Consider the following 24,847-nt stretch of genomic DNA (forward strand, 5'->3'; position numbering starts at 1 on the left):
TGCACGATGAGCAGCCTGTAATAACAGTTAAAAAAAAGCTTTCTGAACTATTTGACAAGATTTCTTAGTGCCGAGGCCATATGCTGTAGCCTTTAAGCTATTTCTTCCTATCAGTTTCATTATCACCTGCCTCTGAGTCTCCAATATCATCAGTAAGCACATGCAGAATCATAATTATGCCATGTACAAGTTCTTTGATAACATGTACAGTTTTCTTCTTAATTCTTTATCAAATGCATTGATCGTGGCATGTGTGCATTGATCCAGGTCCACCATCTGGCTGTGTGTGATAAGCACAGTGGCATCTTTGCATTTCCACTGTCATTCATTGCGCTACAATTTGGCTGCAGGGGAGTAGTGGCTGGGATTAGCCCTGTTCTGCTACTTACTTGCATTTTAAGTTGACACCTCTACAGCGGCTCAGACCACATTACAAACTGAAACACATACGCACGACTTAGTGATGTGACACTCCTCAATAAGCTTACTCCACTAGCTACTCAACAATCTGTAATTGGATTTGTAGGAATAACAGCAAAAGATTTCCTAAGAATTGCTGGGGACAGAAGGTGAAGTTTTCTCATTATTGGCGAAAGGCTAGGTATAGATCCCAGGCGATTGGTATTTTCCATTAAAAAAAAGCTGTCAGCAGTTTGCAGGACATTGTCAGAGAGGAAGAAACAAAACAAAACGAAGCAAAACAAAATTAAAAAACCCAGCCAAGCCACCGCCAACCCCAGCAAAACAGGACTCAGGGACTTTGCACTTCCCCTTCCCACCAGGAGCCGGCGGGCTGGGATCCCACCACCCTCCCCTGGAAATTAAGAGACAGGGAAGGGAAGGTGGAAGAACCCCCAGTTTCAGAGGCGCCCTGCAGCCCGCTCCGCTTTGTTGGGCTGGGAGTGACCCGGGAGCATTCCTCAGGAGGGCACGTTCTCCTCCTCCTCCTCCACCTCCTCCTCCTCTTCCTCCTCCTCCTCCCCCTCCTCCCCCTTCTCCCTCGGCGCAGGGTTGCCCCCGCCCCAGGAGGAAGCTTCCCAGGATGGCGGTCAGAAAGATGCTGCTCTCCAGTTTATGCATCCCAGCCACTTGCCAAAAGCCTTTGTTTCATAACGCCACTGCCGCCTTTTTTTCCCCCCCCCTCCCTTTTGAATGATGAAGTCAAGTTTACACAAGAGAAAATCCCTTAAGTGGAGCTCGGCGAATGTTGACTCCTACAATGAGCCAGCAGTTTCCTTAACTTCTCTCTGTAACTTGGCTAGGGACAAGCGTGGAAAATGCCACCTTTAGACTTTCTGGATCTCAGGTGGGACGCTGTACCCCGTCTGGATGTTCCAGAGTATTCCCCGGTGGCATTGACAGTCCTGGTGACAGGCTGACAAGCTGCTGGATCCCGGCGCCTTAGGTGATTGCTGTCCTTAATTATACTTCCCGGATGAATGAGGGAGAGCACAAACTTGCCTAAGCAGAGAAAATTCCAGGGAAGAACTTAGCGGTGGGCTTTGTGGCTGCTTATGCTGTAGACTGTCTGGATGAGCTTTTTTTTTGTGGTTTTCTGGGAGCAGAGGCAAGCCCGAAGGGAGGCAAAAGGAGAGTCCGGAACGAGGTATTTCAGCCTGTCCTCTGCAAAAGAGAAACGCTCGCCTCGATCCTCGCCTAGATGTGCAGCTCCTAAGGGGTTAAAAGGGTTAAATCTTATTTATCTGAATAGAACTGCAGGGCTGTTGTGCAGAATGCTCCAGCACAAATACCTCTCTGGTTCACTTTGACATTACCATTTATTTTTTTTCCCTGTTGGTTTCTTTACTTTAAATACTTGAACTGTTAGACCTTTTACTTTTTTCTCTGAGAAAGATGTATTTGTACCAGATTAGAAAAGCTAAACTGTTTCTTTACATTGAATAATCAGCCTGTCATGACAAATCTATCTCCTTCTGCATGAGTAGGTGCCAGTTTGACTAGCTTCTTTTAGGCTCACACTGGGTTTTAAGCTGGATCCATGTGCATGACTGGCAGTGCATTTGTTGGGCCAGATCTAAGGAGCCAGAGAGCGTTCAGCTCCTTTTTGCCTACAAAAGAGCAGCCAGACAACCAGCAAGAGGCCTTGGATGTAGCACAAGGTGATACTTAGTCAGCCATTCTTTCTTCTTTTTTTTTTTTTCCTCAAATATATATATTTTTTTCATTCACCAAACTAAAAGTTTCTCAGTTTCTCAACTGGATTGAATTGCCAAAGGATCGTTTCTCTACAGCCAGCATCCTTCACACCAGAAACACTGTACCAAGTGAAACAGAGCTTTTCCAGCACAACAGAGCTGATCTGAAAAGTTAAATAACTAAATAAAAATTTAAAATTGCTGGTTAACATTTCTTTAAAAGCACCTCCTAGGTGCAGGGAGATGTTTGCCATTTTACAACCCCCCGCTCCTGTTTTAATGTGAATTTGGGAGGCGTTTTTTTACCTTAAAGGGGACAGCTTGGATAAAGCCCTGTTTGTTATTCTTCCACTTTTAGGCTTGGGGATATTCTGTTTTCATTATTCTTCCACTTTTAGGCTTGGGAATATTCTCTTTTCTTGATTGTTCTACTTTTAGACTTTGGGACACTCTGTTTTCATAGTTCTTCCACCTCTAGACTTGGGGATATTCTGCTTTTGTCATTCTTCTACCTTTAGACTTGGGGATATTATATTTTCATTATTATTCCACTTTTGGATTTTGGAATATTCTCTTTTCTTGATTGTTCCACTTTTAGACTTTGGGACACTCTGTTTTCATAATTCTTCCACCTCCAGATTTGGGGATATTCTGCTTTTGTCATTCTTCCACTTTTAGACTTGGGGATATTCTGTTTTCATTATTCTTCCACCTCTAGACTTGGGAATAATCTGTTTTCATTATTCTTCCACTTTTAGACTTGGGAATGTTCTCTTTTCTTGGTTGTTCCACTTTTAGACTTTGAGATACTCTCTTTTCATGATTCTTCACCTGTAGCCTTGGGGATATTCTGTTTTCGTTGTGTCATGTCTCGTTAGTCCATCCCTAGCTGCTTCTTTAGCATAAAGCTCCACACACTTTACTGGTAGCAAGGCAGCTGATGTAGACCCCAGGCAGCAAATCATTCAGATGTTTATGTCTTTCTTTGCAGACCCACAGTCTGACCAGCCAGAGAAACCCAGATCCAATGCACTTTTTGTGTGGGGGCATTGAGGGGTTTTTGCTTAGCAATTCATCTTTTGCTGCTACCTGTGTATTTTGAGCTGTTCTGAAACAGTGGTAGGGACCAAGCATAAATGTGGTCCCCAGGGTGATCAAAGATTTAATCTGACCAGATGGGACAAAGTTGAGAAAGATTTTGACTTTCCACTCTGTTTTGCAACAAGAAAGGCTGGTTTGGGTTTGGGTTTGTTTTCTTTTTTTTTTTCCCATTGCAGTCCTTTCTTTGTTTAGCAAAGGCAGAGATCAGGCCATCCCCAGAGAAATGAGCAGGTGTGGCCATTTACAAGCATGTCTGCTTACATTAGAAACCAACATAAGAAAAGTTTGAAACAGTTTGAAAAGATCTGCTGAACAGTTTTAATGTTTCACCCCAAATCCTATTTACTCAGACAAGAGCCAATCAAGGTCGCACTAAAACCCAGCCTGCCCCAAACCCTTTAAATCTCGTTGTCACTTTAGTTTTTAATTTATTTTTTTCTTTCTTTCTTTCTCTTTTTCTGGTTTGGTTTTTTGTTGTTGGTTTTTCTTGGGGTTTTTTGTGGGTTTTTTTTGTTTGTTTTTTAATTCTGTCTTCTAACTGAATAGGTACATTTTGGTAATCCTTGCCTCTGGACAAGCACAGAAGTCTTTTTCTTTCTGAATGGCTAATAACAGAGCCGTTCTTCCTGTCTAATGATGAAAGAGGTGGCAATCAAGTTCTATTCTCTTAGATGCACTGTGCACTCGGGGCAGACCACAGACAATTTTGAAACGTACAGCCACAGGAAGCTCTCCCCCTCATAGGTACAATTCTGGTTTCATTTTGTATGCTGGGGAGTTCCATTCATTTATCTTGTTTTTCTCCCCCCCCCCCCCCCCGCCCCCCCCCCATCCTATGGACACACTAAAGTATTTTCTTTCGAAACATCAAATAAATGCAGCTCAGAGGGGATTATGGTTGGGGTTATTTTATTTTATTTTATTTTATTTTATTTTATTTTATTTTATTTTATTGTGTGTTCCAGGGAGAGGATAGTATGTTATCAGACTTCTGGTGCAAACTCAGATTGGATTCTCCCAAAATTCTGCCACAGGGTGACAGATTACAGAATTTTTAGTGACAGGTTTTATGGGGATGGTTGGTGGGTTGGTTTGGTTGGGTTTTTTTCCCCCTCCCTTGCAAGGGGAGATTTTTTTTGGAGAACACAAGAAGATTACAGAATTTTTAGTGACAGGTTTTATGGGGATGGTTGGTGGGTCAGTTTGGTTGGTTTTTTTTCCCCCTCCCTTGCAACGGGAGGGTTTTTTTTTTTTTTTGGAGAACAGAAGAAGGCTGCAGAATTTTTAGTGACAGGTTTTATGGGGATGGTTGGTGGGTCGGTTTGGTTGGGTTTTTTTCCCCCTCCTTGGTCAGCTCTCGGCTTCTGCCACCACTGAGGGACACCCTCGGCCGGGTAATGATCTCCTGAAGCTGCCCTAACCAGCGCTTCCCATTCGAATCCACCTTCCCACCTCCGCAGCATCGTTTTGGGCCAAAGCGACGTCAGTCATTGCCGTCTGCGGCGAGTACAAAAAGGACCCCCTAATGGCAGCCATTTTTATGTGTTTCTTAAGATCCAAAGGCTGCTGAAAGAACAATTGGCTAAAGTTGAGGATTGGAGAGGCTTGATTTTCTTGTTCCAGTGAAATGAAACTCCCGGCTCTTTTTTTTTTTTTTTTTTTTTTTTTTCCTCCTTTCCTTCCCTTTTCCCTCAAAAGCCGGAGTCTGCGAGGGGGTTGTAGCTGTGTCAAAGCCGTTGGGATGCCACTGCTGATCACTTTAATTACTAGGACTAAGGAGGATAAAATTAAAAGTAGCACCATTGAAGCAGTGGAAGAAAGCTTGCCGAGATGGCGGTGAAGTGTGAAATATAAAAATTGCATACCAATACATTTTTTTTTCCCTAGGAGGGAAACAAGGAATTACATTACTTATTCTTGAGGAGTTTGCCCTTAAATGGTGAAGTTTGGCTGGCCGCGTGGCAGAGCTTCTGACCGCAGCAGAGGAACTGGGGGGAAAGAGCAGAGCAAACTTCTAACATCTCTTTGCCGTGTCAGATTCCTGTCAGAGGGTGAAAGATTTTATAGAATTGCTTGGGATTTGTTGGGTTTTTTTTCCTCTTCACCTGTACAGGAAAAAAAAAATAAAACCGAGTGCTCGCTGTGTGTTTGCCTGCTCCTTTCCCAGGGCAGAGCTTTGCATCTCTCCTTTTTTTTTTTTTTTTTTTTTTTAGTATCCACCTCTGTACCTCTCCTAAGATCTTCCCAAAATCCAGAGAGTTTAGTAATTTCTGTGTACCTCAAAGCTTCATCTCCCTACTTTTTTTTTTCTGCTCTCAGATCCGTGGCTCCTTCCATCATCCTCTCCTCTGCCAAGCTCAGTAGCCAAGGGTTCAAATACCTGCGTTGAATTTCAGCAAGGACCGGGCTGGCTGGGCTCGGCTCGTACACGCTGGTGAGGGTTGGCTTCCTCAGCACCAACACCAGCCACAATACTCTGTGTTTGCTTGGAGATCCCCAGGATATTAATGACTATGCTAATAATTCCGGATCCAAGTTCTCTTTTGAGAGGAGAGGAGCAAAGCAGAGAGGGGGAAGACGTTCTCAGTTTAGGGCACCTTTGTCCCAACTTCCCCCCCTCCCCCCACCCCCGGTATTTCAAACGAGGTGGGTTGTTAAATTGTTTGGTGTTAAGCCACGTGGGAATCTTAAGGTAAATGCTGAACACTCCTTCTTCAAAGTCAAATCAACCCCACGAGTTCTTCCAGGCCAGGGATTGCAGGCAGTGGAGATTTTAGCAGTTTTATTTCGTGTAAGATTCAATGTAATTAACGTTACCACGGGTCAAAATAAAATCGGGCGCTGTGTCAGTTGGCTGGCTAGAAATTAAATTAAATTGATCTCTTCTAGTGCATAAGGAGCAGGGGGAGGAAGCTTTCCAGTTGCTTTTCTAATGTGTGCTTTACCAAACGAGTTGGAGATAGAACTGTTGCTCTGTGCCTCCTGGGAAGTTAAAGGGTGAGAAAGCAAACAAAGCCCCGTGGGCCATCCTGCTGCCGTGCAGAGTCCCAGGCGCAATTGGCTTTCCAGGGGAAGGGACATTAGGAGAAAAGCAAATCAAGGCAATCTGATAGGGGAATCAGGGCTCTGTCACTCAGAGGCGAGATATTCTGCTGTGTCCATATACTTTGTTTACTGTAGGGTTTTATGAGTTGTAACCTGCCCATGCAAGCTGTTAATGAGGCTAAATCTTGCTGCTAGAGGATTGAATTACAGCACACCTCTGGGTTAATGGTTATAAACAGCCAGTCCCATTAGGGCTGCATTGTGATGCAGTCATTTGCATTTTTTCCATTGTGCCAAGAACAATGCTGAGTAAATAGCTACAAACAAACAATTTGCATGGAAATGGCTGAAATGTACCTAATTAGTATTTTGCTGCTTGTTTTATTAATGATTGCTTAAACTAAATGGCACTTAGCAGCAGCTCTCCCCAGCATCTGCAGGTGTGGGATGCTCAGTTTCCTGGCTAGGTGGGAAGGCTGCCAGGACCACTCTCCAAAATGAGGCATTTGGTTATATTCCACTTAGTTCAGGTCAGCTGCCTTTACTTGGGGTTTATCCTGGTCATTATGGCAATAATACAAACCTAATGCTGACTTAAAGCCCAGCGCTGGCTTTTGGTATGCTTAAAAGCATCTGGTCCTGAGGGGAGGGGGGAAAACAATCCTACCTTCAAAGAAAATCCTATTTTTAAGATGAAAACTGAAATTATTTCCTTTGTGATGTAAAGGATTCTTTTCTAGACCCCCTTTGAGAGCATCTCTGTGTTGATTGTTTTTAAGTCTAGTGGGCTAGGCTTTTACAAGATTGCTCAGCCGTGGGATTTTGCTTATTTCTTATGTTAATTGTGATGAATGCCAAGAAATTCATTGCAGAAGTTGTGTAAAATTTTATTTTAAGATAGTTCATAGAATCACAGAATGGCCTGGGTTGGAAAGGAGCTCCAAAGGGCATCCAGTCCAATCCCCTCTGCAGCTGCAGAGACATCCTCAACTAGATCAGGTTGCCTGGAGGTTTGGTGGACCAGGACTATCTGGGATGGTTCCAGTATGATCTCTCTAATTACTGAGCAAAGCCCCCCTTCCCATTAGCAGGATGCTTGTAAGTGATGCAAAGTCTTTCCTGCTCTGGCACCTATTGTTCTTTCATTGATTTTCATTAGTTTGTGGGTTCTTTTTTTTTTTTAAGTTTAGATAAATTAATAAATAAAAGAAACCAAAGGATCCATTTCCACACCTCAGATTTGATGTCACTTTACACTTTGAAGACAATTTGGTGGTTGGAGAAACTGAGAGCAGCATCTGGCTTCCCCTCTCAGTTCTGTGAGAGAATATTACTCAAAGAATTAAGTTCAGTCAAGCCTTTTTTTTTTTTTTTTTAATAGCCACAGTCAAACTTTTTTTTCGTTTGAGACAAAAAACACCTGAGAATTTTCAGGAAGGTGTTTTCACAGGAGGTAATTTCTAAATGCTGTCCGTTGCACACAATGAGCTCTCCAATGCCTTCATCATTTGGGGGATGCTTTAAAAAAAAAAAAAATAAATCAAATCATCTGATCCACGGATGTCTTTAAAAATTGTGCTGTGACACCCAACTGATATCGAGCATCCTATTTATAATGTGGGCCAAGCACCATGCTGTAAACCAGTTACTATCATGATGATCAGATTGAAATGAAATTGCATTTCTGTCAATTACTGACTTGGCAACTGTTCAATATATCTTAGCAGCAAGATGAAGAGCGGCGTCGGCAGCTGAGAGAGAGAGCTCGTCAGCTAATAGCAGAAGCTCGATCTGGAGTGAAGATGTCAGAACTTCCTAGCTACGGGGAGACGGCTGCAGAAAAGTTGAAAGAAAGGTCAAAGGCATCTGGAGGTGAGCTGAGGAACCTTCTATCTGATTCCCTATGGCAGCCTGGAAAACAGAGACCTCTCAGGGTGTATCGCTTTTATTCATGCTTCAAAGGGCGGTTGCTCGTCAGGTGCACGCATCAGAAAGGCCTGGCCCTGGAGATGCTTCCTAAGTCAGTCACACAATCACAGGAACATTCAGGTTGGAAAAGTCCCTCAGGATCACCAAGTCCAACCACTGGATCCTGCTCGAAAAGGGTCATCCCTAAACCATAGCCCCAAGCACCACATCCAAACCACCTTGAAACACCTCCAGGCTTGGGGACTCCACCACCTCCCTGTGCAGCTCATCCCAGTGCCTGACCACTCTTGCTGGGAACAATTCTTCCTCCTGTGCAGTCTGCCCCTGCCCTGCTGCAGCCTGAGGCTGTTCCCTCTTGTTCTGTCACTAATCAGCTGGGAGAAGAGACCAGCACCAACCTCTCCACAACCTCCTTTCAGGCAGCTGGAGGGAGCCAGGAGGTCTCCCCTCAGCCTCCTCTCTTTCACACTACCCATCCCCAGCTCCTTCAGTCTCTCTCCATCAGATTTCTTCTCCAGGCCCTTCCCAGCTTCCTTGCCCTCCTCTGCCCTGGCTCCAGCACCTCCACATCTCTCTTGAGGAGCCCAAAGCTGGACCCAACACTGGAGCTGTGGCCTCCCCAGAGCTGAGTCCAAGAGGACAATCCCCTCCCTGCTCCTGCTGCACACAGCATTGCTGATGCCAGCCAGGATGCCTTTGGCTCCCTTGGCCACCTGGGCACACTGCTGGCTCCTCTTCAGCTGCTTGGCCATCAGCACCCCCAGGTCCCTTTCTGCCAGCAGCTTTCCAGCTTTCTGCCATGCCCCAAGCCTGCAGCATTGCTTGGGGTTGTTGTGGCCCAAGGGCAGGACCTGGCACTTAACCTTGTTGCAGCTCCTTGTTGCCCAGTTTCCAACCATTAGAAGCCAAGCACGCCTGTGAACAAAAAACAAGGATGTGGCCTGCACATTTTGTCCCATTCTTTACAGATCTGAGGTTCTGAGACTTTTATCATTCATAGAATGGTTTGGGTTGGAAGCCATCTCGAAAATCATTCAGATCCAACCCCACTGCCTTCAGCAGGGACACCTCCCACTGGCCCAGGTTGCTCAAGGCCTCATCCAGCCTGGCCTAGCTCAGCAAAAGGGTGGCTTTAAAGGAGCTAGCTAGAAACTAAAGTAATTAAGGTAATCATGTTGTAAATGTCATGAAAAATAGTAGTGAGCCTCATATATTAGCCCAGCTTGCTCCAGGCCTCATCCGACCCAGCCTTGAACACCTCCAGGGAGGGGGCATCCACAGCCTCCCTTGGCAACCTGTGCCAGCATCTCCCCACCCTCACTCTAAAGAATGTTGTTGGTTAAAATCTCTTCAGTATTCATCAGCAGATTCAACTCAACCCATGGCAATATTTTTAGGTGGAGCCTGGGCATAATCTGGGGGAAAACGACGTTAGGAATGCTTGAAGAAACTGTTTGTGTTCACTCTGTTGGGAAAAGAGTTTTAAAGGCAGCCCATGGGAGGTGAGGGCAACAACCTTTGGATTTGAACTGGCATTTTTTTGACATACTACTTGGCATTTACAGGTTTTGAGTTGTAATATTGTCATTAAACTGACTTTGAAATGTCATCAAATTTCAACCAGCTTCCCAGTGCTACCAGCTGGAGTCGTGTGGCATCACTCAGCCTCACATGGGTGCTGAGCAGATGGCACAGTACCTGCTCCTTGTCCTTTTACTGCCTTCTACATCCTTTAAGGGGAAATTGTATTTCCCAAACTAACACCTAGCTGTAAGCACAGGTGTCAGGAAAATCCAGCTTTATGTTCAGAATGCCTGTAGAGTCAACAGCAGCAGGGTTTTTGTCCAGCAGAGCCAGGGAGGTTCTCCTCCCCCTCTCCTCTGCCCTGCTGAGACCTCACCTGGAATATTGCATCCAGCTCTGGGCTCCCCAGGTCAGGAGGGACAGGGATCTGCTGGAGAGAGTCCAAGGGAGGGCTGCAAGGATGCTGAAGGGCCTGGAGCACTGCCTGGGGAGGAGAGGCTGAGAGCCCTGGGGGTGTTTAGTGTGGAGAGGAGAAGGCTGAGAGGGGATTTAATAAATGTTTATAAATATCTGAGGGCTGGGGGTCAAGAGGGAGGGGACAGGCTCTGCTCAGTTGCACCCTGGGATAGGACAAGGAGCAATGGATGGAAACTCCAGCACAGGAATAGTGCAGGAGGAGGAGGAACTTCTTCCCTGGGAGGGTCCCAGAGGCCTGGAGCAGGCTGCCCAGAGAGGTTGTGGAGTCTCCTTCTCTGGAGCCTTTGCAGCCCTGTCTGGATGTGTTCCTGTGTGCCCTGTGCTGGATTCTATGGTGCTGCTCTAGCAGGGGGCTTGGACTGGAAGATCTCCAGAGGTCCCTTCCAACCCCTAACATTCTGTGAGCCTGTATCTGGATTTAAATATGGTTTTATTGCACCTTAACCTGGACACTGGTATTCCATATGACACCAATAAGAAAAGCAGTTGGTCGTAGTGTCCCTTTGGCTCAGGTCTTCAGTGTTCTTCTCTTTGCCCAGTAAAGCAAGCTGGCCAACATCACTCTCTTTTGGAACTCACGTCCTTGGTGGAGCTGAGCCAAATGGCACATTTCTTGTGTGTTAAGTAGGTGATGGTGTTCTCCATCCCTCTTCACAATTTATGACTCCCCATCCTAGGTTAATTACTTCCTCCCCACTCTTTAATTGTGCTTGTACACAGCTGCTCCTCCTCTTGCTCCCCTCCAAGCAACATACACCTTCTGAGTGCATCCTGGGTGCTCAGCTGGGTAGTAGTTGCAGTGACTCACTTGTAGTATTGCTAAATTGCTTTCTGGGCTGTGGCCTTCCCTGGTCCTGTTTGCCTCTCTATTTTGCCATTGCTCTTCCTGCCCTTTGTTCAGATTATAGGATCACAGAATTGTTTGGATTGGAAATGCCCTTCAAGATCATCCAGTCCAACCATTCTCTAACTCAGAGGTCAGTGTTGGAGGTGAAAATGGGATCTTGCTGGGTGTTTTGCTGTGCTCCTGAAGAGTTCCCCTACCCTGGCATGGGCGCCACGCTCTCTGTTGAAAGGTTTTATTTCATTGTGGCCTGTGGCAAGCTGAAACTTTCCTGGATGAGCAGCATCCTTTGCTACAAAAAATCCAGCCTTTTTCAGAGGTTATTTGGTGTGTGAGGCAGAAAATGCTGCTTCCTGACAACTGCCAGAGGGTTTGGGGTGGCAGCTTCCAGTTTGTTACATATCCTACTGGCTTCAGGCTGGTAAGTAGATGCCTTGAGATGGGTCTGGGGACAGGACCAAGATAGTAATACAAATACCCTCCTTTTAACCAGCAGTGATAGAGCAAAGGAATTGACAGGAGTGTGGCCAGCAGATCAAGAGAGGTGATTCTCCACCTTTATTCTGCTCTTGTGAAACCCCATCTCGAATACTGCATCCAGTGCTGGTGTTCCCACCATAAGAGGGACATAGATCTCCTGGAACAAGTCCAGAGGAGGCCACAAAGATGCTCCAAGGGCTGGAGCAGCTCTGCTATGAGGCCAGGCTGAGAGAGCTGGGGGTGTGCAGCCTGCAGAGGAGAAGGCTGCAGGGGGACCTTAGAGCTGCCTTGCAATAGCTGAAGGGATCCTGCAGGAAGGCTGCAGAGGGACTTTTGACAAGTGTCTACCCATAGGACAAGGGGAAATGGATTGAAATTGAAGGAAAATAGGTTTAGATTGGATCCCAGGAAGAAATTCTTCACTATGAGGGCGGCAAGACTCTAGAATGGATTATCCAGAGAGGCTGTGAATGCCTCCTCCCTGGAGATGTTCAAGGCCAAGTTGGATGAGGTCTTGAGCAACCTGGGCTGGTTGAGATGTGTTGGGAGAGGTTGGAATAGATGATCTCTGAGGTGCCTTCCAACCTATTCTATGAGCAGACATGGAATAGAGGGAGCAATGGAAGGGACAGGGGGTAGCAAAAGCATTGTGTGAAAGGAGCTTTGGTGAAAAAAAGTACCCAAAATAGGCAAAAACAGGAGGGGAGAAGACTGAGCACAAAAGCAGCGCAGAAAAGAGATAGCAAAGGAGCAAGGAGGGAAAAACGCAGGAGAAGCAGATCCAAAGGTGTTGTAGGACAAAACCCAAAGGTTTCAGAAATGTTGGAATTGATGACAAAAGCTGGAAAGTAGTCCTGCAGGTAAAAAACTTTCTCAGAGAGCCAGCCAGCTTTGCAAGACCCTTGGATGCTCAAAGGGTACAGCTTTGCCTTTGGAGGCACAGGGGTTCAGGCTTCCTCCCCCTGCCTGGGCTCTGACTCACAAAGCAGTCTCCAGCCCTCCATTCCCTACTTTTTTGGAGGCAGTCTGTGTATCTGCTGGCAAATCATGCTGTGTTTTCCTGTCCTGACAGCTGATTTCTTGTACACTCAACCAGTATTTCAACTCTGCCTCTCTCCCATTCCCTGCCTGCCCTTCCTTTAGCCCTGCCCAGATGCTCCTGTCATAGGCTGTAGCCTTAAAGTGACCCCAGTACCTGAGAGTGGACCAATGAAACATCTGAATATCCACAAGCTTGAAGGATTTCCCAGAAAATCCTGGAGGCATCTTCCCTGCAGAGCAAGAACTGCTCATACAGCTCCAGCAACAGCTTGCATTTGCCAGCAGTGTGATCCAGCCCCCATCAATGCAGTCTATGGAAGTGGTTCACTTTAATTTCACTGAGAAATGGATGCAGCCTGCTGCTGCTCCTTCATATGTGGACAAACTTAAACCCAGTCAAAAGATTGTCACTTGAACCAAAAATTGAGCCTAAGCTTAACCTGAATACAGTTAGAGAATCTCAAAGTCATTTGGGTTGCAAAAGCCCTATCAGATCCTCCACTTCAACCAGCTTCTAACTCTGCCAAGGCTGAGGCTGAGCCATGGCCCTCAGCACCACAGCTCTGTCTCTCTGAAACACCTCCAGGGATGGGCATTCAACCACCTCCCCAGGCAGCCTCTGCCAGGCTTTCAGAACCATTTCAGGGAAGAAGTTTCTTCTCATCTCCAACCTCCCCTGGGGCAACTTGAGGCGATTTCCTGTCAACCCATCACTTCTTTCTAGGAGCAGAGGCCAGCCCCCACCTGGCTCCAGCCTCCTCTCAGGGAGCTGTAGGGAGCAATGAGGTCTCCCCTCATCTTCCTCTTCTCCACACCAAACACCCCCAGCTCCCTCAGCTGCTCCTCCCCAGCCCTCTTCTCCAGACCCTTCCCCACCTTCCTTGCCCTTCTCTGCACCCTCTCCAACCCCTCAATGTCCTCCTTGCAGTCAGGCTCCCAAAGCTGCCCCCAGCACTCCAGCTGTGGCCTCCCCAGTGCTGAGTGCAGGAGGACAATCCCTGCCCTGCTCCTGCTGCCCACACCATTGCTGCTCCAGGCCAGGCTGCTGGTGGCCTCCTTGCCCACCTGGGCACCTTCTGGCTCATCTCCAGCCAGCTGCCCACCAACACCCCCAGGCCTTTCTCTGCTGGGCACTTTCCAGCCCCTCTGCCCCAAGCCTGCAGCCTTCCTGGGGCTGTTGCAGCCCAAGAGCAGGACCCAGCCCTTGGCCTTGTTGGATCTCCTCCCATTGGCCTCATCCCATGGCTGCAGCCTGTGCAGGTCCCTCTGCAGAGCCTTCCTGCCCTCCAGCAGCTCCACACTGCCTCCCAGCTCAGTGCCATCTGCAAGCTGACTGAGAGTGCCTGGATCCCCTCAAACAGATCATGAATACAGACATGAAAGAGAACTGGCCCCAGCACTGGGCCCTGGGGAGCACCACTGGTGAGTGGCCACCAACTGGAGGTAACTCCATTCACAGTAAGACATGAATGCTATAAAATGCCTCTGGATTTGTGTTTTCCAGTCATATTCTGGTATTTCCATTTGCTTCCAAGAGATTCTTCTTTCACTATCTGCATCCAAACACTGTAGATAGTAGGCCATGGACTTGATGTCCTTAGAGTTCTTTTCCAATGATTCTGTGATCAGTGCTGTTTAGTTGTTGCCTGAACACTGTGTCTTTAATTTTGTTCATTTCTTCATGCCCTAGCAAAGTTTTGCTCTCTTTCTAGGCTCCACATTTACATCCTCTTCAAGGAATCAGCTCTTCAGTGCTCTCCTAACTCTCGAATCACAGAATCACAGAATGGTCTGGGTTGGAAGGGACCTCCAAAGGTCATCCAGTCCAACCCTCTCTGCAGTCATCAGGGACATCCTTCCCAGGGAGATGGTGGAGTCCCCATACCTGGAGGTGTTCAAGAAACCTGTGGTCATGGCACCTGGTGCCATGGTTTAGTGGCCATGGTGGAGGTGGGTTGATGACTGGACTGGATGATCTCAGAGGCCTTTTCCAACCCAATCAATTCTGTGTTTCCATGATACTAACACTGGGTGTGTGTAGTCTAACAATCAGCACTTCTGCTCTGCAGTCAGCAACCAGATCATATAATCATGGAATAGAATCATAGAATCAGCCAGGTTGGAAAAGACCTCAGAGATCATCAAGTCCAACTTATCACCCAGCATCTCATCACTAACTAAACCCTGGCCCCAAGTGCCAGGTCCAATCCTTTTTTTGAACACCGCCAGGGACGGTGACTCCACCACTTCCCTGGGCAGCACATTCCAATGGCAGATCACTCTTTCTGTGAAGATCAGGCTGCCCAGAGCCCTGTCCAGCCTCACCTTGAATATCTCCAGGCACAGGGCCTTGACCACCTCCATGGGCAACCTGTTGCAGTGTTGCAGCAGCCTCCTGCTGCAGAACTTCTTCCTCACATCCAATCTCAATCTGCTCTGCTCTAGTTTGAAGCCATTGCCCCTGGTCCTGTCAAACAGTCTCTCTGCAGCCTTCTTGTAGCCCCCTTCAGGTGCTGGCAGGCCGCTATGAGGTCTCCCTGGAGCCTTCTCTTCTCCAGGATACACATCCCCAGCTCCCTCAGCCTGTCCTCCTAGCAGAGCTGCTCCAGCCCCCTGGCCCTCCTCTGGACCCACTCCCAAGTGCTTGAAGTTTTCCATGCTAGCAATTTGTTCTTTTCCTGACGGATATCCTGTTATCTCTCCCTCACCTTGTTCCTTTTATCATTTCTAATTGCAGAGCCTTGTTGTAACATGCTCCCTACACACACTTCCCTTCTTCATACACTGCAAGAACATTGGCCTGGAAAGAAAAAAAATAAACACACACACCACCAAACTCAAGGAGTTTACACTGAAGCTTCCCTAGCTTCTGAAGGAGACTTGAACATTTCTGAAGTGACTTCAAATGGCTGCTTTTCATTGATTTGGGGTTTTTTTCTCTCTTTTAATTATTATTTTTTAATCAAGTGTAAGTGTCCTGTCCTGGCACACAGTCACAGTGTGCCAACTTGAAATGGAAACCCTAGGTCAGATCATTACCTGACTTTAGGAGCTGGTGTCTTCAACACTCCCAGCTCTTGTGTTGCCCACAGTGGTGCTGGCAAAGACACTGCCTCTGATCTCATCCTGCTCTATTAAATTAAAGAAAATCAAATCATCTAATCTGAGGATTCATAGAGTGGTTTGCTTTGGAAGGGACCTTAAAGATGATCCAGTTCCAACCCCCTGCCATGGGCAGGGACACCTCCCACCAGCCCAGCTTGCTCAAGGTCTCATCCTGCCTGGGCTTGAACACCCCAAGGGAGGGGGCAGCCACAGCCTCCCTGGGCAACCTGTGCCAGTGTCTCCCCACCCTCACTCTCAACAATTTCTTCCTCATCTCCAGACTCAGTCTCCCCTCTCCCAGCTCAAAGCCATTGCTGCTCATCCTGGCACTGCAGGCTCTTGTCAAAGGACCTCTTTTGTTTCTGCAGTGTTAGAATTTGCCAGGATTCTGTAATTGCAATTCACATTTTCTGCTGCTGCCAAGTGGTTCAGAGTTCCCTTAGTTGTTATCTACATCTGCTTTCTCCAGACAGGCTCCACTTCTCTTTTCCATTTCTACACACACTCCACTTCTCTTTTCCATTACACACACTACACTTCTCTTTTTTGTCACTTTTACACACACTCCACTTATCTTTTTTGCCATTTCTACACACACTCCAATTCTCTTTTTTGCCACTTTTACACATGCTCTACTTCTCTTTTTTGACATTTCTACACACACTCCACTTCTCTTTTTTGTCACTTTTACACACACTCCACTTCTGTTTATCTTTGCCATTTCCACACACATGCAGCCACAGGCACAACCAATGTTTGTATAAGTCTGGACAAGCATAGATAGCATTTGATATGAGACTTAAAGTGAGTAAATACAACACAAATGCATCCTTTGAAAGTACTAATCTGGCTTTTATGGCCTTTTAATTTCATTATATATCTGTATTGAAAATGTGAGTCAGGCTTTTTGTTTTTTGTTTTGTTTTTTTCCTCTGGCATCTGCTGCACCATTCCACGCCTGCTATTTGATCTTGCTCAGGTTACTTGCTCTTTCTGTGCCATAATTTAGGTCCCTCATAATTGTAATTATAATAATCTCCTGCTTCATAAAAAACATTATGGGGCTCATTTACAAGTGATACTCATAAGCTGCTCTGAGAAACTGGGTAGATGGATCCCATAAAAAAAAAATTAAAAAAAAAATCCCAAGTGTAATTACAATTATTATTTGATTTGCAATATGTGGAGCTGACAAACGGTGCTGGCTCCAAGGGGTGCAGCAAGGCAGCCTTCTGTCATCATGCTCTTGCTACAGCCCAGGTCAGCACTTGCTGAGCACCGAGGTGGTGGTTTGCCTCCTTGTGCCAGGAGTGCTGGGGGAGGCTGACACCTAAGTGAGGTGCAGGGGTCGCTTGGGCTGTGCTGTGTTGTGCAAAACAAGGAGCAGCAAGTCTTACCCAACTCAGTACCCCAGAGATGCTGCCCTTCTCAAGAGCTTCCAGGTCCTTTCTGCTGGCCATACCCATCCCAGCCTGCACCCATCCTGCGGCACAGAGAAGAGGGAGCCTGGGGGGAATTGTTTTGAGTCGAGTTGGAAGGAAAAGCACGTCTGCTTTTCAGAGTCAGCCAGAGATTGAGGCAGAGAGCAGCCACTGCTGAGGCCAGCCTCTATTGTAGCAGGAGTTTCCAGCAGAGCCCCCTGTGTGTCTGTTGAATTGCATCAGTTTAAAGATAAATCCATGAGTGGACGGAGTGAAATCTCCTTCCAGACTTATTTAATGATTTGCATTTTGATCATAACACAGCTTGTTCTCTAAAGCATTCATTATATTTGCTTTTTTTTTTGGGGGGGGTGGGGGAGAGGGTCAGGGATGTGGTGCATGTACCTAAGGAAATACTAACCTTAATGCTGTGTGTTCCTACAGATGAGGATGAGGAGGATGATAATATTGAGATAGATACTAACGAGGAGGCTCCTGAATGCTCTGTTGCTGGAGGTGGAGATGAGCTTACTAACCTAGAAAATGACCTTGATTCCATGGGTAATTTAAATAATGGCTATTTTGTGTATTTTGCATGACTAACCCTCTGTCCTCGTGGAAGTACTGACTGATGTGTTGCTTCTCTCTGTCACAGCTTCATTCCTTTGTGCCTTTCCAGGTCTCCTAAACCCTAATGCTTGTTCTTTTGCCCTCCTGTTTGCTTGATGTTTAAGATCAGCAACAAAACCATTCTTGCCAGCAATGGCAGACTGCAATGTGTCTTGCTGTCTGATGAGGAACAGGGACCCCAGGGCCACGTGAAGTCACCCTGCCTGGGCTGTCCCAGCAAAGCGAGGAGTGAGCAACCTCACTGCCGCTCTCTGTGCTGACACCCGCGCTCACCTGCTCAGGCAAGAGGAGCAAACATGTCCCTGTGTTCCCATGGAGGCTTGGTACCCCTCCAGCTGCTTCCTGAGCACCACTTCATGTGTTTATATCTCATTGCTCCATCCTTGTGGGGTGTATGAATTTTGACAGAATTAGTCTTATTCACCAAAGTTCAAATGACATTTTTTTTAACAGCACATTCTAGAAGCATTCCTGTTCTCCTAGGGATGCTTGTATACTCCCAGCAGCTGCTGCTCAAGCAATAATAAACCCTAGCAGTGGCATTTCCCCTTTCAGAAACTGCCATCAGACAACACAGGAGCTCAGGTTGCTCCCCAGTTGACACACGGATGGCAGGGTCTTGCAAGGGAGATGCCTGTTTACCAAGGCACTGGATCTTCATGGATCTGAAGGTCATTCCCAGCAGTAGGGGCTCCTCTGCTGGCAGAGGATTGCTGAAGGAGTTGGTTCTCTGCACAAATCTGCCTGTTACCAGCAGCCCTGGGGAGTGCCGAGGGCTTCTTTGTAGTGTGTGGAGTGCTTCTCTGCCAGGGCGTTTCTGCTTCTCTGCAAGTTAGCTCAAGCCCAGAGTTCTGCAAGCTCAGGACAGCATGGGGTAGGAGGGAGAGGAACAGGCAGCAGGAGAGGACTTCTTACAGCATCCTCTGACTTGGTTCTGCCCCTGCCAGCTGCACCCAAGTGTGTAGCCCACAATACATTAACTTAACACATTAAATCCAAACACTTCATGTCTTGTTTGCTCCTTGTAAGTTAAAACACCCACAGTGTGTATACAGCACTTCTCTTTCTAGGCTTGTTTTGAATGCAAAAGATTGGAGTCATGTCCTTTATTGTTTTTTTCATTTGAGGATTTCCAAACACAGAAGAAAACACATTTAAGTGTTTCCAGCACTTGAATTAAGCTGATTTCAAGCAGAATCCTGCCGAGTAATTTTTCAATAAATACTGGTTCATTTTAGGAGAAACAGAAAAATCAGGAGAGGAGTATTCCTGTCATGTAGCCCCAGAGGATTGCCAACATTTATTTCTGGAGAGGGCCTTTTTCCTTGAGAGATGCCTTCCCAGGCATACAGACCCTCTTCCCAATGCTTCCCCTGCACCATGACACTCGCACGCGGAATGGCAGGTTGGAAGGGACCCAGGGGTCATCAGCATTCTGGAAAAAGCCTGGGGCATCATTTTGCAGTTTGGTCTGCACAGTAGCCAGAGGTACAAAGGAAGAGGATGGGCAGAAACACAGAAAGCAGGCTAATACACAGATGGAAACAGGCATCCCCAGATATTGGTGGGGTCCTGCCAAGGTCTGGTGAAGGCTGGGAGCACCTAGATGCAAAATCACAGAGGCTGTTTTCAAACGATCCCAGATTTCACGTTTGGAATTGTTATTGACCACCTTCATTAATTAGTCCCCTGCTGAGCCTTTGTCCCTCCCATCTCTCTCCAGAGGAGAAATCTTTTGTTTTGTTTGGGTTTCATTTCTCCTGCCAGTCATTGGTTTTCAATGTCACATCTGTCTGCATCTGTGGGTCCTGCTGCCACAAGGCTGCCGTGAGTGTACCTGATAGAATGTGAACTTCTTATATCACACCTATTACATGGTGTTTGTGTATAAACCCACGGAGATGAGCATGTACTTACATGTGAGCCTCAATTAAGGGCACCCTGCCTGGGTGTGCCAGAGGAAAGGGAAACCATCCCTCGTCAGAGCCTGGCCCAGCCCGCCGCTGCTGGAGGCAGGCAGCCTCGGATTGCCAGTGTGCCAAAAACGCTTTGCCTGGTAGGAATTGGAGCACTCCAGAACTTGGGGGGAGCTGTGCAGCAAACCACTCATGGCTCCCCTGCCCACACTAGCTCCAAGCTAGCAGTCTGCAGTGCAAACCTCAGGCTGCGCCTAGAGAAGAACAGAGCAGCTGCTCTTCTCTTTGCCTTGACCCAAAGCCCAGCTGTAGGTGTACAACACAAGCAGGGGATGCCACGGTCGCTCGTGGAGTATATCTGGGGGCTTTTGCACCAGCCTTACTCCACTTTTCCCACCCAGGCTTAGCCTGCAGAGCTGTGGCTTGTTACTAACACCTTACTCATTGCTGTGTGTGTACATGTAGGTAACTGTGTGTGTGTCAGGTGTGTTACAAACTCATACAGTAAGCGTTCACGGACAGAATGAGCATTACGCAGAGGTAACATTCTCAGCTTCTTCTTTCTTTGGGCTCTAATCCAAGTTGCTAAAACCACTGGAGAAAATGTTGGGGTTTCAGCAAGACTCGGGCCCCTTTGATGCAGTTAGGAAGCATTTTACAGCTCTTCCCCATGCCCTATAAATCACAGTGAAATATCACTAGAAAGCTGTCTCTTTTGAGACTGAAATTTTCACGTTGGGAAGCTGTGCCAAAGAGCCTTAGGACAAAGTAGTAGTTCATAAACTGGAGGGGTTATCAGTACTTAGAATATGTGATAAATTGTTAGATGTCATCTTAAAATTAATGGCTCTTTAAGTGTGTTTTTACACTACAGCATAGGTATGCACAGGCTGAGAGGAACTTAGGGTAAACATAGCCTGCTTTCTGCTTTTCCATCTGCTGTCCTCGAGCACATTTACTTGTTCAGATGAGTGCTAGACAGATTTTTTTTTGAGAGAGAGAGAACTTAGGCATTATTTGTGTACATCACTCAAAGCCGTGCCAATCCAAGCTGAAAAAAAAAAGAAAAAAAGAAAAAGTAATTTTGCTTTTTTACTAGTTTTTACTTTTAACTTTTTCTAGTTTGAAAAGGTGACAAATGTAATGAAATCTACCTTCTAAATTGCTACATTGTTGTAAGGACTCTGCATTGAAATGCATCTCACTGTTCTATGTGGTATTTGCATATTTAGCAGAACAAAACAGTAAGTTGGTGGATTTGAAGCTGAAGAAGCTCCTAGAAGCTCAGCCACAGGTGGCAAATTCACTCTCCAGCGCTGCTCAGAAAGCTGTAACTGATAGCGCAGAGCAAGATGTTAAGGTAAGTTCTGATTAATGCTTTTGTTTCAGTACCTGTGTGCTCGGGGTTCGGGTTTGTACTTTGTGAGGAGGAAAATGATGTCTTCAAATCCTTCCCAGGAAGAGAGGCAGAAAAGCTTCATGGCGGTGCCGTTGTGTAGCTGTGGCTTTTCCTGTTGATTAATCAAAAGGTTCTCCTTGGGTGTTTTTTTGTGATTTTGATGCTTGTCATGGGCGTTAACACTGAGAGGGAGCAGCAGCCTCTCTCAGTTCTGCCTGCTCAGGTTGACACTTCAGTCAGAAACGCAGCACAGGCTCCATCCCGCTGCTGGTGCCATCACCACTCAGACTCTCCCTAACCTTGAGGGGAGCAGGATCGGACTCTCAGGGATTTGCTTCCCTCCCAAGCCTGACCCTCTGGTTTTTCTCCATTAGAATGGAGCCATGATGCACTTTAAACTGATAGATACTTGGGTACTTGAGTCCTTCTGAGGAGAAGCAGACCCAAGTGCCCAGTACCCACAGTCGTTGTGCCTGCTCTTCATGTTCACATTAATAAAGCCATTTGCCATTTCATTTTCTTAATTAGACCCACTTCTGTTCTTACTATTTTTGAAACGGTCTTCATTAGGTCCCTTGTCCTCTTACTGGTTTTTTTTCATCTTTTTTTTTTCTTTTTTCTGGGGGGTGGTAAATAGTCCCTGTATGTCACTAATATCCGTATGGCTCTGGGGCACTTCCAGTTGGGTATAACTTTTCACCCACCTGCAGTCCAGAGGGAAAGCACTGCTGACTGAAAGGATTTCCTTCCCCAGATACAGAGCTGCTTTGAAGTCCCAAAACAATGACTTTCATTGCTTTTGCCTTACACTGTCGGTTCCTATAAATTGGTGATGAAAGTGTGTGGCAGCAGCAGAGGACTTTCGGTCTCTATCTTTGAACAAAAGGAAGCCTGGATCAAGTCTGATTTTTGCGTTCAATTTAGCTTTCTGCAGTGGATTTAATGCAAAATGAAGCTGGCCCAAGAATAATACAATGGATTGAAAAGGCTAACTGAATTAGTGGGCTTAGAGGAATACATTTGTAAAGTGGCAGAAGTCCCTAGTCATAAAAAGGTTTCTTAAAATGGGATTTGCTGGCTAATCACAGTGATATTTTAGCATGTTGCCAGGCCTAGGGGAAAAAAAAAAAAGAAAAAAAAAAGAAAGGAAAAATTAGTCATGTTTGTTTATTTTGGTAAAGACTCTGGTTTAGGCTGTCAGATGGTTATTGTGCTAATAACAGGAAACCATCTTTTATTTAACCAGAATCATAACCACCCGAATAAGTGCAGCTGAAAAGTCATCCAGGGGGGATGAGTAATACTTGCATTTATTTATTTATTTATTTAGAGCTTAATTTGACAAATAATGCACAGGCCAGCTCCCAGAGTAATTTGGGATCACCTAACCTGACAAAAATAGTGTTGGTTTTTTTTTTCCTAGTTAGAAGAAAACATCTGTGAAGGAGTTGATTATTTTGGTTTAAGGAGAGCTGATTTTTCTGAAGAGGAGTTGATTTTTTTTTTATGGGAGGTTTTTTTTTTAAGGGGAGTTGAATTTTTGTTAAGGAGAGTTGATTTTTTCATAAGGGGACTTGACATTTTAAGGGGAGTTGAACTTTTTTTAAGGGGACCTGATTTTTCTTAAGGGGAGCTGATTTCCTTGAAGGGAGGTTGATTTTCTTTAAGGGGAGCTGTTATTTTTTAAGGGGAGTTGATTTTTCTTAGGGGGACTTGATATTTTTTCAGGTCACCTGATTTTTTTCTTAGGGACACTTGATATTTTTTCAGGGGACATGAGTTTTTTTCTTAGAGGGACTTGATATTTTCTCAGGTCACCTGATTTTTTTCTTAGGGGGACTTGATATTTTTTCAGGGCACCTGATTTTTTTCCTTAGGGGTACTTATTTTTTCAGAGCTCCTGATTTTTTTCCTTAGGGGGACTTGATATTTTTTCAGGGGACCTGATTTTTTTTCATAGGGGGACTTGATAATTTTTTAGGCACTTGATTTTTTCTTAAGAGGAGTTGATATTTTTTAAGGGGACTCGATTTTTTTTTTCTTAAAGGGAGTTGATATTTTCTAAAGAGGACTTGATTTTTCTTAGGGAAAGTTGTTTTTTTTTAAAGGGGGTCTTGATTTCTTTTTTTCTGGCACCTTCCCTCTCCCCCCCATCCCCTCCCCCACCCAGAAAGGGGCAACTTCACAGCTTCTCTCCACACAGGGTCTGCCCAAGGAAGAGTTGGAAAGCGGCGTTCTAAGGAATATATGGTGTCCATCTGTTCTCATGGAGCTCTTGGCACCGGGGTGGATTTGTTTTTTAATAAAATGCAGTTTACACGTTTCTAAATGAGGCATTCTGTGTTTGTGGAAAAGGATAAACTGTTACCTTCCCTGGGGGATTGTGTATCCCCGGCCTCCTTGAGGCTAGAGAATGGGCCATTGGAGAACTCCCTCATTACCGATTGTCTCAATGCAGAGGAAGGGCAAAGTCTTGGTAGCTTTTGATAACCAGTTTCAGCATTCAGCAGGCTTAGCTATTAGTCATGCATCTTAGCCTTTCCCTATTTACTTTCAAAACACTTAATAAAAATAATAAAAGATTAGGTATAAAATGAAATATTTGTTTGGTACACAGCACCTCCCGGTATCTGCAGCTTCCACACACCGCGGTGGTTCAGTCTTCTGGGATATTTGGTCTTGATAGAATCATTTGAATTTGTTACCAGTATTAACATAGGAAGCCCTGGAAAAGATAATTGTAGTTTCCTTAGCTGGAAAGGGCTTACTTACAAATCTGGCTTTGGAAAGTTAGAGCTGATGAAATGCAGTTCGGTGGGGTAGGATTCTAATCCTACCTTTTAGCCTTCAATCCAGCATTAGTGGTTTATCTCAATGGGCATAAAATTAGAAACTAGTTCTTCTTGTCATACAAGTCTGGGGGACTACAGAAAACGACAGATTTCCTTCCTGGGCAGGCAGAGAGGCTAAAGGCAACACGCTTTTCAAACGATACCGATCGTGTTCAGGGCGAAGAGACGCAGCTCCTTGGCAGCCGCACGCGCGGCGCCTGGCCAAGCCAACTTCCAAAGGGCTGAGTTCTTTTTTAGTTATTTAATTCTTTCTTTCTTTAGTATTTCTTTCTTTCTTTCTTTCTTAACACACACACACACACCCTCCCCCCCATTTAAAATAGGCATCGCTGGCAAATGCTGCTGGTCACAATTGCTAGGTCTGGCAGTTAAGTCCTGCAGGATGGTGCCCACGTAGCGAAAAGAAGCCAGTGGTTACCACCAGGCATTAAAGTCCAACGACAACAACAACAACAACAAAGAACCCAGGAAAAGTTAATCACTCTACTCCTTCCCCCCCTCCCCCCAACAGCTGCTACTTTCAATCCTATATAACCCGCAGCCCGAGTTTGTGAAAGCCTCTTTGCAAAAGCCGTGTCTCTGTCCCCTCGCCCAAACCTACCTTTGCGATTCGTGCCTTCCCCCCCACGCCCCCTCCCCGTTTGTAAACAAAGGAAAGTGGTGTGTGTCTGGTGTGGGTGCATTGTTTGTTTTCCTCTCTCCCCAACTCCGGGCAGAATGGAGCCGAGGAGCAGCGTGCTGAGCGATTACAAAAAGCAGCGGACCGGTTTCGCAGCCCCGTTGTGTTCGGCAAGGACTCTGCCGTCAGGAAAACCCAGCTCCAGTCCTTCAGTCAGTACGTGGAGAGCAGACCAGGTAGGAGAAAAATAGAAACCCTGTTTTCCCATCTTGTGATTGAATACTATTTAACAATAAATATATGAAAAC

At 46.0% G+C, this 24,847-nt stretch overlaps 1 protein-coding gene across 1 annotated transcript in view; it reads left to right on the forward strand.

Annotated features, from left to right (window-relative positions):
• The window catches only part of EHBP1 (EH domain binding protein 1), a 273,205-nt gene that overhangs the window by 204,082 nt on the left and 44,276 nt on the right, over nt 1-24,847 (forward strand). The window contains exons 14-17 of the mRNA XM_054383732.1: nt 8,030-8,174; nt 17,568-17,684; nt 20,905-21,029; nt 24,637-24,775. Of these exons, the coding sequence (XP_054239707.1) occupies nt 8,030-8,174; nt 17,568-17,684; nt 20,905-21,029; nt 24,637-24,775 (526 nt within the window). The remainder of the gene's footprint in view (nt 1-8,029; nt 8,175-17,567; nt 17,685-20,904; nt 21,030-24,636; nt 24,776-24,847) is intronic.

This window comes from Indicator indicator, chromosome 9 (assembly GCF_027791375.1).
Source record: "Indicator indicator isolate 239-I01 chromosome 9, UM_Iind_1.1, whole genome shotgun sequence".
In the NCBI taxonomy this organism is placed as follows: Eukaryota; Metazoa; Chordata; class Aves; order Piciformes; family Indicatoridae; genus Indicator; species Indicator indicator.